Raw genomic sequence first — 12818 nt, forward strand, 5'->3', positions numbered from 1 at the left:
GCTTTCCCACCATCCTATAGTTAGTTTCGTCACCTTAGCATTCCCTCTTGTTTGAAGATAAAATTGGTTATCAAAGAGGAAGTAGTTATGTTCTAGAACAAAACTAATACAATCCAATACAAATTCTTGTAGGTCTTTATTTACCTCATTGAATAGATCCAAAAAGTACTTGACTGCTTCTCTCCCAATTTTCTGTGGAATAATGGTATAGAGTGATGTTAAATCAAGACTCGCTAGATAGCAGTCTTGGGTTCATTCTATATCAGGAATGAGTTGTAAGAGATGAGATGTATCTTTCAAATGGGAATCCAGATGTATTACCATAATTTGAAGATAAAAGTCCACATATGCTGACATATTGCTGGTCAGAGAATCTATACCCGATATGATGGGTCTATCAGGAGGATTATATAGGTCTTTGTGGATTTTGGGTAAATGGTAAAAGATAGCTATTACTGTATTTCTTGATATAGGAAATGAAATTCTTCTTGATTTAAGATCCCTTTTCTTTTAGCTTCTAGTAACAGTATAAGTAGATCTTTCTTGAAGTCTTGAGTGGGATCTACATCCAATTTCCTGTATGTAACTTGATCTCCTATAAATCTATGTGCTTCTTGGTTGTATTCGTCTTTGTCTTGTATGACTATGGCTCCCCCTTTATCCACTTCTCTTATTTGTATAGTCATATTATTTTGGAGGTCCAGTAGGGCCCTTTTTTCATCATGTGTCAAATTTGATTTTATCTACTTCTTTCAAGCACATACGTTCTGAATGTCTTTAACTACCAAGTCGTTATATACTTTGATGTATTCTCCTTGTTCATGACTCGGATAAAACGTGGATGTTGGTTTGAAATTTGAATGGATAACCCGGTTTGAAGTTTTTGAGCACTCCTTGATATCCTGTAATGATTGAAGTGTACGAATCCCTTCCAGATCTCTTATTGGGATATCCTCAGGGAGTTGCCATGGAGTACCCTTTCTGTCATGTACAGTGTCTTTCCGTTTGTTGAAATATCTTTGTAATGTTTATTTGTGAATACATTTCTATACGTCAATGAATATAGTGAAATGGTTGGGAGTTTGTTTAGGGGCAAATTTTAAGCCATGTTTTAACACCCCTTTTCTTCTTTGGGGGATAGAGTGTATTTAGAGGTGTTAACAATGGAATTTACTTCTCCAATCTTGCATTTTCTCTGTTGGATCATGGCTCCTGCTCTGTTTCCTCTCTTTCCAGGTTTCTTTTTTGTTGCTGTTTGGTTTGAGGGGTATTGTTTAAATATTGGAGTTCCTTGGTCTGTTTTGTATTTACCAATTTTTTTACATACCTTTCCATATATATATATATATATATATATATATATATATGTATATATATATATATATATATATATATATATATATACATATATTCATACTTTTTGAAGAATTTCGAAGAATATTTTTGGTCCACGGACTTTACAATTTTAATAGCAGGCCTCTATTACTCCTAGTCACTCTTTTTATAAAAATTCAAATACAATGTATCAATACAAGACCCCATTTTTAAGACATTTTAAACATTCTATATATTTTAAATGTATTCTTTGAAGTCTGGTGCTGGAATCCATGTAACTCAGAATGTAATCTATATTGCAATATTGTTTCGTTTTTATTGAGAGCAGATGTGAATTCTCATATTTATTTAGTAATTTAATTACCACACATGTAGTTCAAAAAAGTGATTCCCTTAAGTATTTAAGCCACACACGTCTATCTCAGTGTTCGTAATTCAACTCTGAGGAAGTGAGCGCAAGACTCACGAAACGCATAGGATTCGCATACCGAGATAATCGAACGGCTCCTGTGTAACCTGGGAGCCTCCGTACCTTTATACTCCGGTTTTCGATACACGTAAAGCTTTTTGGCCGGAGAGGATCTTAGATTCATTTTATTTATTTGTTCGTGAGGAATACCGGCGGATCACTCATAGGAGCTACATAGCTGAGAGGATTGGATACACCGTAACTCAATTTACACCACAAGGATAGACCGAGCAGAGCAGGAGCGCACTCCAGCTATCAGATTCAGTTTAGATTTTAGCATCTTTCCTACAACGGACATTTTATTTTTTATCTATCCTTACTAGATTTTATTAGGTGGAAGTTCCCTCTGATCTTCTGATAACCACTGGTATATTTTTTAATATTTTGTATTTTAAGCGTATACATTTTTTATGTCATTACACTTTATTTGTTTACATTTATCAATAAAATTAATGATTTAGTCACATGATATACAGCCTTTGGCGCTTTCTTTTCATTTTATCTATAATAAATTGTCACAGAAGGATACAGGGCACGTAGCCCTACGTCTATGTTAACTGCCCAATAATGTGTCAAGGGGGCTTGTAATTTTGGTTTAGTGCCTCTTCTTTTCTCTGGTGCCAATTTTTCATGGATGAAAGGTTTCTCCAAACTGTGTCCACTGGGTGCTCATTTCAGGTGCTCTCCAGAGTGGTAGTTCACTGTGTGCTTTGTACCACTTGGTTCCACAAGGACAATCGGTTGCAGCCACATGAAAGCCAGGTTTATTTTTAGTGAACATCTAACTATGCTCACATTCAGCATTTCCTGGTCATTTTTCTTGTTGCCTTTTATGCTCAATAATATTTTCCTCCCGTCTAGTAATGGCATTTATTTTTCCACATTTAATATTAAATTAAGTTCAGCTTATTATATAAACTGATCATTCAACTTCTATGTATATTTCATGTTTCTAATTTACGTTGTTTCGTTTGTTTGACTGGAAAAATCATTTTCTTCTTTAGTGCCTTATTGTTCAATGATTTCTTCTGGCTTTTGTCTACAATTTCTCTCCCTATCTGCCGCCTTATTCCTCACATACACTATAAGCCATACATGCTTGGAGATTTACAATATGCTTTGCATATCCGCTCTTTGTTTTTTCTCGTTAGAGAATGTTATTTTAACAACCCCTCCTCCCCCCCCCCCCCCCCCCCCAAAAAAAAAACCAAACAAACATTTCAGCAATACATTTTTGGGAAAATAATGTGATAATTATAAAAGAATAATTAATATTATTTTAACTATTATGTAGAGGCGAGAATAAAACAGGTCTGGTGAGAATTGTAGGTGCAAAAAGATTTACAGAGTTCAGGGAGCTCTGGGGAATCTGGGAAAAAGTTTACGAACCAGGGGGTTGATGCTTGATTGACATTTGTCTTAGAGATTCATACAAGGACCTCTAGTAATCTGCCTACAAAAAGAAATGAAACATGTTATTCCAACGGTTGGTTCAGCTTTATCCTAGGTCTGATTATGGTTCATGGTTTAGAGCAGAGAGGCTGTAGCTTTCCTTGACTTCTGGAGTCCATGCTGTTACATCATGAGTTGCCTACAAAAATAAACTGCATTTCATTGACGAGGCCCAATGTAAACTGAGGATGTGTCTTCAGATTTATGTTTCATTTGATTTCAAATAGATTTGCCTGGAACTTTGAGGCTAGTCTCCTTTTTTGTGTGGATTGATTCAGACTTATCTGCTACAGGATATTTCAATCATTTAATCAATCCGCAATGATCACATACAGCTCTTTTACATTACAGACAAATTACGGAGCTTCTAAAGTTTTTATACATTTTTCATTTTCAAGTGACATAGTGACATAAAAAAAATTAGATCCGACCTCTTTCAGACGAAATAGCTTACTTCCAATCTATATTGTGATACATGTTCCAATTTGCCATTATAGTTTCCTTGTCAAACCAGTGGTACACAGATCTTGCGATTACACGAGTCCCTCTTTTAGGTGGTAATTATGGAAGAGATACCCAAAGGTAATCTACGATACAATATAAACAAAAAGAAAAACATCAAGCAACTAGACAAGCGATGGCATCATAGAAGGACCTTATGGACCAAAGGAAAGGGGACCTGTCACTCCACAGGATGTTATGTTTACTTATCCCTAAGAGAGTTATTTACTAAAGTGAAAATAAAGCATCGAATCCAAAGTGAATTTCTAGTTTAAGGCCAGCATAGCCGAAAAGCAAACATCGCTGTCATAAGAAAACATTTCCAGTTTGGCCATTTCACTTTGAAATTTCATGATGTATGTAACACATATATATTTGTGAAGTATGAATTAAATTAACACTATAATGTTAGGAATGCAAAGCTGTATTCCTTTTTTTTTTTTTTTTTATTCTTTATTTTTGTTGTGCAAGGTTTAACAGCAAGCCCGTGGTGCCATAACAGCAGTCCCAGGCATAACATCATCGTACATTATCATACATGGCAAATGAGAGAACTGCACATTTTTTATATTTTGAAGCGGAAAGGTCGGGTCATCTAACGATTTTGTTAAAATAAAGGACATGAAAGCGTGGTCCAGATATGCTTGTATACGGTACTAACATAATAACATTAAACATTAAGAAACATGTGTTGGTCGCGAAACCGGACATAAGTTACGCTCAATAGAAGCGATAAAAAGTTATGGTGTAATATCACCCAGCTATCTAGCGTAGTTTTTAAGTGTACATTTACGCTGTAATCAGGCTTAGTCAGTGCAAAGGTTAAATCGTTGGCATCGCGAGTAATACAATTATACATTGCCAGCTAAATAGTCAGGCTGGTACGGTTAAGTTTGTTAACTGTAGCCTATAGTTGAGGCACTGTAGCCTAATAGTGGTAAACTCTGCAGGTATGTGACCCCAACAGAAAAATGTCAAACCGAAATAAAAAAGGCTAGCTGGTTAGACAATAAGTCATGCATGTATTAATAACAGTGTTGAGTTCCATTGTTGCCCCCTGGCTGATGGCGAGTCGCTTAGCTGCGTTATATAAAGCAGTGTGGGGGATGTATCGGTTGCTCGTAGAGGGTGAATATCATGGCCTTGTGTGAAATGCCCTGTTATGTGACAAGGATAATATATGTATGTCTGTGTTCGCTACTGTCGGCTCCGCTACGTCATCTCTATAGTAAGGCTAGCTGTAAATACGTATGCGTGGTGTAAAGCCATCAATAAGCAGGATTAGTGAAACACGTTTGAGTGGTAGTGAGCAGCATAAAATAAGGGATTAAACCAAAATAGCATATCGTTAATAGTAACATGCTAGAATCATGTACATATGACGGAAAATATCTATTAGCTATGCCCGTATATATATATAAACTCATACACAATAGCATTGCTAGAATAGTGCAATAACCCTGCCATGGGCAACCCGATTAGTGTAATTGTGTATCATTAGTCGTTTTACAGGGCTATGTTAGCTATGCTCATATACTTATAAAATCTATATACATAACATTTCCAAGGTATTCTGTCACTTCAGGACCACAGCAGTATGTTGGCCTGCACTACCAGTAACTCAGGGAGTAGGCCGATTCTGATGGGAAAGGTAAATGCTAAGAAATAAACAGTAATCATTGTAGCTTGTTATCTGAGATCAAATTAGGAGTAGCTAGGGTACATGCCTAACACTAAGCATGATAGCAATGCCTTGCCTCCGTCTGCTGTAAATACCAGTCTTTGCTTCCTAGGCAGGGTTGTCGGCCGTAGGCCGTGTGGTGCTTGAGAGTCTACTGTGTCACCCGATGCCCGTTTTAGCAGCCTTGCTTGTGCCGTTGGGTAAGAGTCCCTTCTGGATTTCCACCCCGGTATGTCGTGAGCAGGTTTGCTGCCTGTTGCGTCTCCTGGGGTCCAGCTTCGTTGCTGTCCGGTCGTCGGCACGCCATGCTTTATGGGCCACTGTGTGCAGGCTTATGCTCTGCTGCTCGTTGTTGTTGTCTGTGGTTGCTGAGCGAGAGGTATGTCGGATCTGCTTCTGCTGTGTGGGGTCGTGAGAATTGGCGTCCAGAAGGCCCTGCGTCGTTTCCCGCCAGTTTGGGCCTGGGCTCCAGCCCCGTGTGGAGGCCGCTCTGGAGCCGCAGGGGGGGCCCCATTGTAAGGTACGCCGGATGGTCGGGCGAATCCACGCAGCCACCGCTCTCATCAGCCTCTGGTAGGGTTGGATCCGCGCTTTCAGCCTTGCCCAGTGGTGAGATCTTACCAAGTCCACAAAGTCCTTTGTGTGCTCGGGCGGTGTGATGCACGGTTGCTTGACCCGGGGCCGCGCCGCCATCTTGGCTGGGCCCTGCGTCTTTCTTTTGCTGGGCGAGTACACTGCTTGTTCAGGTATGCTTGTGGGGGTAATCGTCCCCAGCGAGGACCGGGATGTCCCCCACCGGTCCAAAGGGGGGGGCAGCAGGGCTGTTTTGGGCTGTTGCTTAGGAGCTCGTACTGTGCAGGGAGGTCAGCTGTCCTCCCCGGGCGTCATGCTCTGCATTAGGTTAGGCCGCATGGCCTGTTGCAGCTTTTCCGCGGCAGATCGGTGCCGGGTTTGTATCCTCGTGTGCTGGGTGCTGTTCTGCTTCTGCTCCCAGTCACCGTTTGTCGCTTATGCTGTCCTGCCTGTCGGTATTGTCGCTTGTGGGTCCGTTATTGCAGGAGCTCCCGAAAAGTGCGTCCGGCCATGTCTGCTGTCAGGCCCCGCCCCGCAAAGCTGTATTCCTAACACTATAGAAACCTTCTCCCCCCCAGAGATGTAAAGGGGTAAAAAAAAACAAAAAAACAAGGGACGTTGGCACAGGAATCAGCTAAGTGATTAAAGTTTTTGTCTGTAAAGCTCCTCCTCTGCTGACGGCAGGCAATGGGGGGACCTAATGCGCATGCATGGTGAATGCCGCATGTGCATTAGGCCTCCCCATAGGAGAGGATTGATTTAATGCTTTCCTACAGGGTTTTTCAACACAATAGACATCCTCTTGCAAAGCGTTTGGATGTAAATCGTCGTTTCACAGAATCAAACTCCGTGAAACTGCAAGAAGCACCTCAAGTGGCTGTCTGTTGAGGCTGTGCAGAATAATTCTCTAAGACGCAGTACAGGAACGGATAAAACAGGAGAATCGTCGTGGGTAAGCCAGAGGTCAGAGGGTGCCAGAAATCAGGATATTCGGAGTAACAAGCCATGGTCAGGAATCAACAGGAGCACACTTGAACACAAACAGCAATACGGAACCAGAGTCAAGGAACTGACCCTGCCTTCTGGGAGAGGCAGGGTTATATACCTGGCTAATGAAACTATCATCTTCAGGTGTACCAAGAGTGACAGGAGTAATTCCAATGCTGGATACTGGCACCTGGTACAGAAGGAAGAACTATGCTTTCGGTAATAAAATCATCTTCATGCATGACAACGCACCATCTCATGCTGCAAAGAATACCTATGCATCAATGGCTGCTATGGGGATTAAAGGAGAGAAAGTCATGATGTGGCCTCCATCCTCCCCTGACCTCAATCCTGTTGAGAACCTTTGGAGCATCCTCAAGCAAAAGATCTATGAGGGTGGGAGGCAGTTTACATCCAAACAGGGATAGCCTCTGGGAGGCTATTCTAACATCTTGCAAACAGATTCAAGCAGAAACTGTCCACAAACTCACACGTTCAATGGATGCAAGACTTGTGAAGCTGCTAGCAAATAAGGGGTCCTATGTTAAAATGTAACATGACCTGTTAAAATGTTTAAAAAGTTAAAATGTTGTTATAAGTTTGATTGAAATAGCTTTTGATTTCAGTAAATATGCTGCAAACACAGCAAATGACCATTTTCAGTTCTTTACAACCTATAAAGTGTTGTGCGTAATAATTTGGAACAGTGCAGTGCAAAAAATACTGTTATCATTAGGAGGTTTGTTCAATAAAATTTGAATTGTACTCTTAATAGTTGATAACTGAGAATTAAGCTGACTGTTATTTACATAAATTATTTAGGTAAATGAGAAAAATATCATTTGCATAATAATTTGGAACAGGGTGTATATATTAATATCAAAATTCAGTTAGAATAAAATTATATATATATACATAATTTTTATATTATATTTAAATTTTTAAATTTATTTTTAATCAATTTGTATTTATTTTTTATAAGGCCGCGGGGGCCTAATTTGCAGAGGGGGGACTGTCTGGGCTGTCAGACAGTCCTCCCAGACGGAGAGGAACACTAATCGCCGGCGGGGGAATGCCGGCGATCGGGTAAGAAAATAGGAATAGGTATGTCCGTAGTCCTGTGTGTGGGGGTGGGTTAATACTTATATAAATATTTTTTTAAATTACACTAACACACGCTCTGCATTCATTACACTAACACACGCTCTGCATTCACTACGCTAACACACACACTCTGCATTCACTAGTACAACACACACACTCTACATTCATTACACTAACACACACTCTGCATGCACAACACTAACACACACTCTGCTTTCATTACACTAACACACACTGCATTCATTACACTAACACATGCTCTGCATTCACTACGCTAATACACACACTCTGTATTCACTAGTACAACACACACTCTGCATTCATTACACTAACACACACTCTGCTTACACTACACTAACACACAGTCTGCATTCACTACATTAACACACACTCTGCTTTCACTACACTAACACACACTCTGCATCCTCCACCACACACTCTGCATTCACTGCATTGACACACACTCTGCATTCACCACACTAACACACACTCTGCATTCACTATACATACTCAACATCCACTACACACACACACACACAAACACACACTATGCATTCACTATACACACACTACACACACACACACACTATGCATTCACTATACGCACACTACACACACTATGCATGCACTAAACTGACACACACTCTGCATTCACTGTACACACAGCATCCACTACACACACTCTGCATGCACTAAACTGACACACACTCTGCATTCACTGTACACACAGCATCCACTACACACACTCTGCATTCACCGTACACACATCACATCCACTACACATTCAAACACTCTGCATTCACTATACACAGACATTGCATCAAATACACACACACTTCATCCGCTACACAAATACATATTCTGCATTCACTATACACAGACACTGCATACACTACACACACTGCATCTAATACACACAAACACTACATCCATTACTCAGACACACACTACATCCACTACACAAACACACTCTGCATTCACTGTACACACAGCATCCACTACACACACTCTGCATGCACTAAACTGACACACACTCTGCATTCACTGTACACACAGCATCCACTACACACACTCTGCATTCACCGTACACACATCACATCCACTACACATTCAAACACTCTGCATTCACTATACACAGACATTGCATCAAATACACACACACACACTTCATCCGCTGAACAAATACATATTCTGCATTCACTATACACAGACACTGCATTCGCTGCACACACTGTATCTAATACACACAAACACTACATCCATTACACAAATGTAAAATCTGCATCCACTATACACACTGCAGCCATTTTCCACTCACTCTGCATCCACTATACACACTGCATCCACTTTACACACACTGCATCCACTTTACACATGCACTCTGTGTCCATTACACACATTCTAGTTCTACATCCACTATACACTCACCACATTCAGTACTGGATCCCTGTGGGCGGTTCAGGAAGAACCTTGTGAGCGGACTCAGGGGTGGGCCCCGGGGGCCCCAGACCTTAAGCTTTGTCAGGGGCCCCAAAATGTCTAATGGCAGTCAGGGCTGGACTGGGGATACAAAGCAGCCCTGGAAAAAAAATCTGTGCCAGCCCCATAAGTCATTGTGCCATGTGTTGTGTGTATTGTGTATATATTATTCAATCATCTGGGTGGCAAGATAGAGCCTTACATATTATTGGCATATTTATTTTTCTAATTCAAAATATTGGTCCTTTCAGAGTAAAACATTTCATTTCAAGTCCCGGGCCCCACATTCCCTTTCTGCACATATATATATAGCGATGATCGCTATAGATATGTGCAGTGCAGGTGCAGCCACGGGCCCAAGGCTCCCTGTATTTGCAGAGGGGGCCCAGCAGTTTGCAGCTGTTCATTACAGCTCTTACCTCTCTCTAACTCCCCGCGAGATGTGCGGTCGTCAGAGCGTTGCCACGTATTACCATGGCAACGCTCCGCGCGGCATGCACATCACGCTCGCGGGAGTTAGAGAGAGGGAAGAGCTGTAATGAACAGCTGCAAACTGCTGGGCCCCCTCTGCAAATACAGGGAGCCGGGGGGCCCCACCATGCCACCGGACCACCAGGGATGGAATCTCCACCGTCCCTGAACCAGGTAAGAAGCAGGGAAGGGGGAGAAACAGATTTTACATTTACATTATTACATTACATGCATACACTAGTAAACACACACACACTCTCCATTCACTACACTAACACACACACTGCATTCACTACACTAACACACACTCTGCATTCACTACACTAACATACACTCTGCATTCACCAGACTGACACACTCTGCATTCACTACACATTAACATACACTCTGCATTCACTACACTAACACACACTGCATTCACTACACTAACACACACTCTGCATTCATTACACTAACACACACTCTGCATTCACTACACTGACACACACTCTGCATTCACTACACTAACACACACACTGCATTCACTACACTGACACATACTCTGCATTCATTACACTGACACACACTCTGCATTCACTACACTAACACATACTCTGCATTCATTACACTGACACACACTCTGCATTCACTACACTGACACACACATTTTGCATTCATTACACTAGCACACACTCTGCATTCACTACACTACAGCGGGCACAACTGCGGCTGCACCAGCCCCCAGCTCCTCCCTCTTTACTCCCCTTGGACTGAGGCTGGCACAGTCCGAGGGGAAAATCATTTAAATGACATTAGCCTCATGATTTGGGCTGTCTGCCCGGCCCCCAGGTGCCGCGGCCCATCGGGAAATTACCCATTGATACCTAGAAAGCAGGATAATATGCAAGTGTGTGTTTTAAGGCGTTCAGAATCTTCCAACCCAATCCAATACAATGCAATTAGTCTTTACCATGATAATAGATTAGTTTTGTTGTTGGTTTTTTAAATTGCAACAAAAATGATAAAGTCCAGCTTCACCTGCCCCCAAAGACCAGCAGGCTCCAATATTGCTTTTTAAATAATTAGTGTAAAACTAATATTGTATACATGAGATGGGTTCATTTTTACCATACACAGTGTGCCCACTGAGCTGGTATGAAGTTTACAATGGCTATTTTGTTACAATATTGTAAGTATATTCCCCATGCCAGGAAGCAGCCCAGCAATCAATCACAAGCACTGATCACAGCAAGCAGTCCTTTTATATGTGAGCTACTAGTTTTATGGGACTTTTATTAATAAGGTGGCACTTTAGATGAAGATCATTGATTAAACCGGTTCCCCTTTTCGTTCAGCTGGCAGGAGGTGACTGCAGGATCTGACAGTAGTTGTTCAGCCTGCTTTCAGGAGGGGCCAAGGGCTGGATCCCCGCCTCACTATAGGGGCAGCCCTGAGAGCAAAACAGGAAGGAAGGAGCCCAGAGCAGGGACAGAGAGAGGGATAGAGGGTAGGGAGGCTGGCTCACTCTGCACCCTTGTCATTTAATGCAATGTGCAGGAGATGAGGCTCTGCACACCCAGCAGGATCTATGCAAGAGGAGGGCAGGTGGTGCTTGTCTTGAAGGGTGGCCATTAAGGATCTATCACTGGTCTGCAGTCAGGGATGTATGGTTTTTACTGCACTGATTCCTGATCATGGAGATTGAAAACATTGTAGCCAACACCGTTCTATTGAAAGCCAGAGAAGGTAAGAGAGAGAGGGGGGGGTACAGGCTGTGTGGGGCTGTGTGAAGTTGGGAGCATTGCAGGATAGTATGGGATTGTGCAGCCTTAACATTGCTGGGGCAAGCATGCATGGTATGTGAGCAGGGCTTCCCCAGCCCCAGTCTTTTTTTTTTTTTTTATTCTGCAAAAATAAGGGAAGGGGGGCTGACAGTTTGTGACATAGGGGGCGCTTATATTGCTGTCATTCAGTCATCTTACTCATGCCTTGCCAATCAATGCTTACTTTCATGCTGCCTCCTAATGTATGAAAAGGATTACAAATTGCCTGAGCCACCGCTGAGCTCTCATAGACAGCCTGCAGAGAGCATATTAGTAATACACAGCTGATGCAGAGCCTCTTGGCAAAGAAAAACGAACCCCACAAAGTAACAATGTGTATATTATTGCTCTGGATTTTTCTTTATTTCCATGTATTGGAAATCTATGATAAGCAGGCTATTGGCTATTTTCTTTATTCAATAGATGTGCTGCAGATGTTCTGTTCTGTAGTGTGCTGATATTGCTGAGTGACAAGCCCCAAGCCACTGTCCCAGGTGGTGTCCTTTCACTCTGGTATTGTAGCCACAGGTGTACATACAGGAGGTTCTGCAGTCTCTGAGCATGCTGTCCTGTTTAATCTTGTGAATGCAAAATAGAAATCCCCCATAATCTAGATCAGGGGGTTCCAAACTCTGGCCCGCCAGATGTTGCAGAACTACAGCTCCCATGATTCTCCAGCTATCTGTTTCATTCAAAGAGTCATGGGAGTTGTAGTTCAGCAACATTTGGAGGGCCAGAGTTTAGAGAACCCTCCTCTGGTTTGCAAATTTGGCACTTGTGCACCTTGTATAAAATCACAGTTAATCAGCACCTGGTTTGATCAGAATATGAATGGCACTGTGTGTTTTTTGTAAAGGTGCTATTCTGTTAAAAGGACTGTAATCATTTCATATAAGCAGTGACTAAACCTGTTTGTAAAGTACACTTGCTATGATGCACAGTCAGCCATTGGGCTTGCTGAGCA

The 12818-nt window shown here is 41.7% G+C and overlaps 1 protein-coding gene across 1 annotated transcript in view; it reads left to right on the forward strand.

Moving 5' to 3' along the window:
* The first annotated feature begins 11502 nt into the window (after positions 1 to 11502).
* Positions 11503 to 12818, forward strand: part of GRK4 (G protein-coupled receptor kinase 4) — a 192832-nt gene continuing 191516 nt past the window's right edge. The window contains exon 1 of the mRNA XM_063457695.1: positions 11503 to 11777. Within this exon, the coding sequence (XP_063313765.1) occupies positions 11726 to 11777 (52 nt within the window). The 5' untranslated portion in view covers positions 11503 to 11725. The remainder of the gene's footprint in view (positions 11778 to 12818) is intronic.

The sequence above is a fragment of the Pelobates fuscus genome, chromosome 6 (assembly GCF_036172605.1).
Source record: "Pelobates fuscus isolate aPelFus1 chromosome 6, aPelFus1.pri, whole genome shotgun sequence".
NCBI classification, from domain to species: domain Eukaryota; kingdom Metazoa; phylum Chordata; class Amphibia; order Anura; family Pelobatidae; genus Pelobates; species Pelobates fuscus.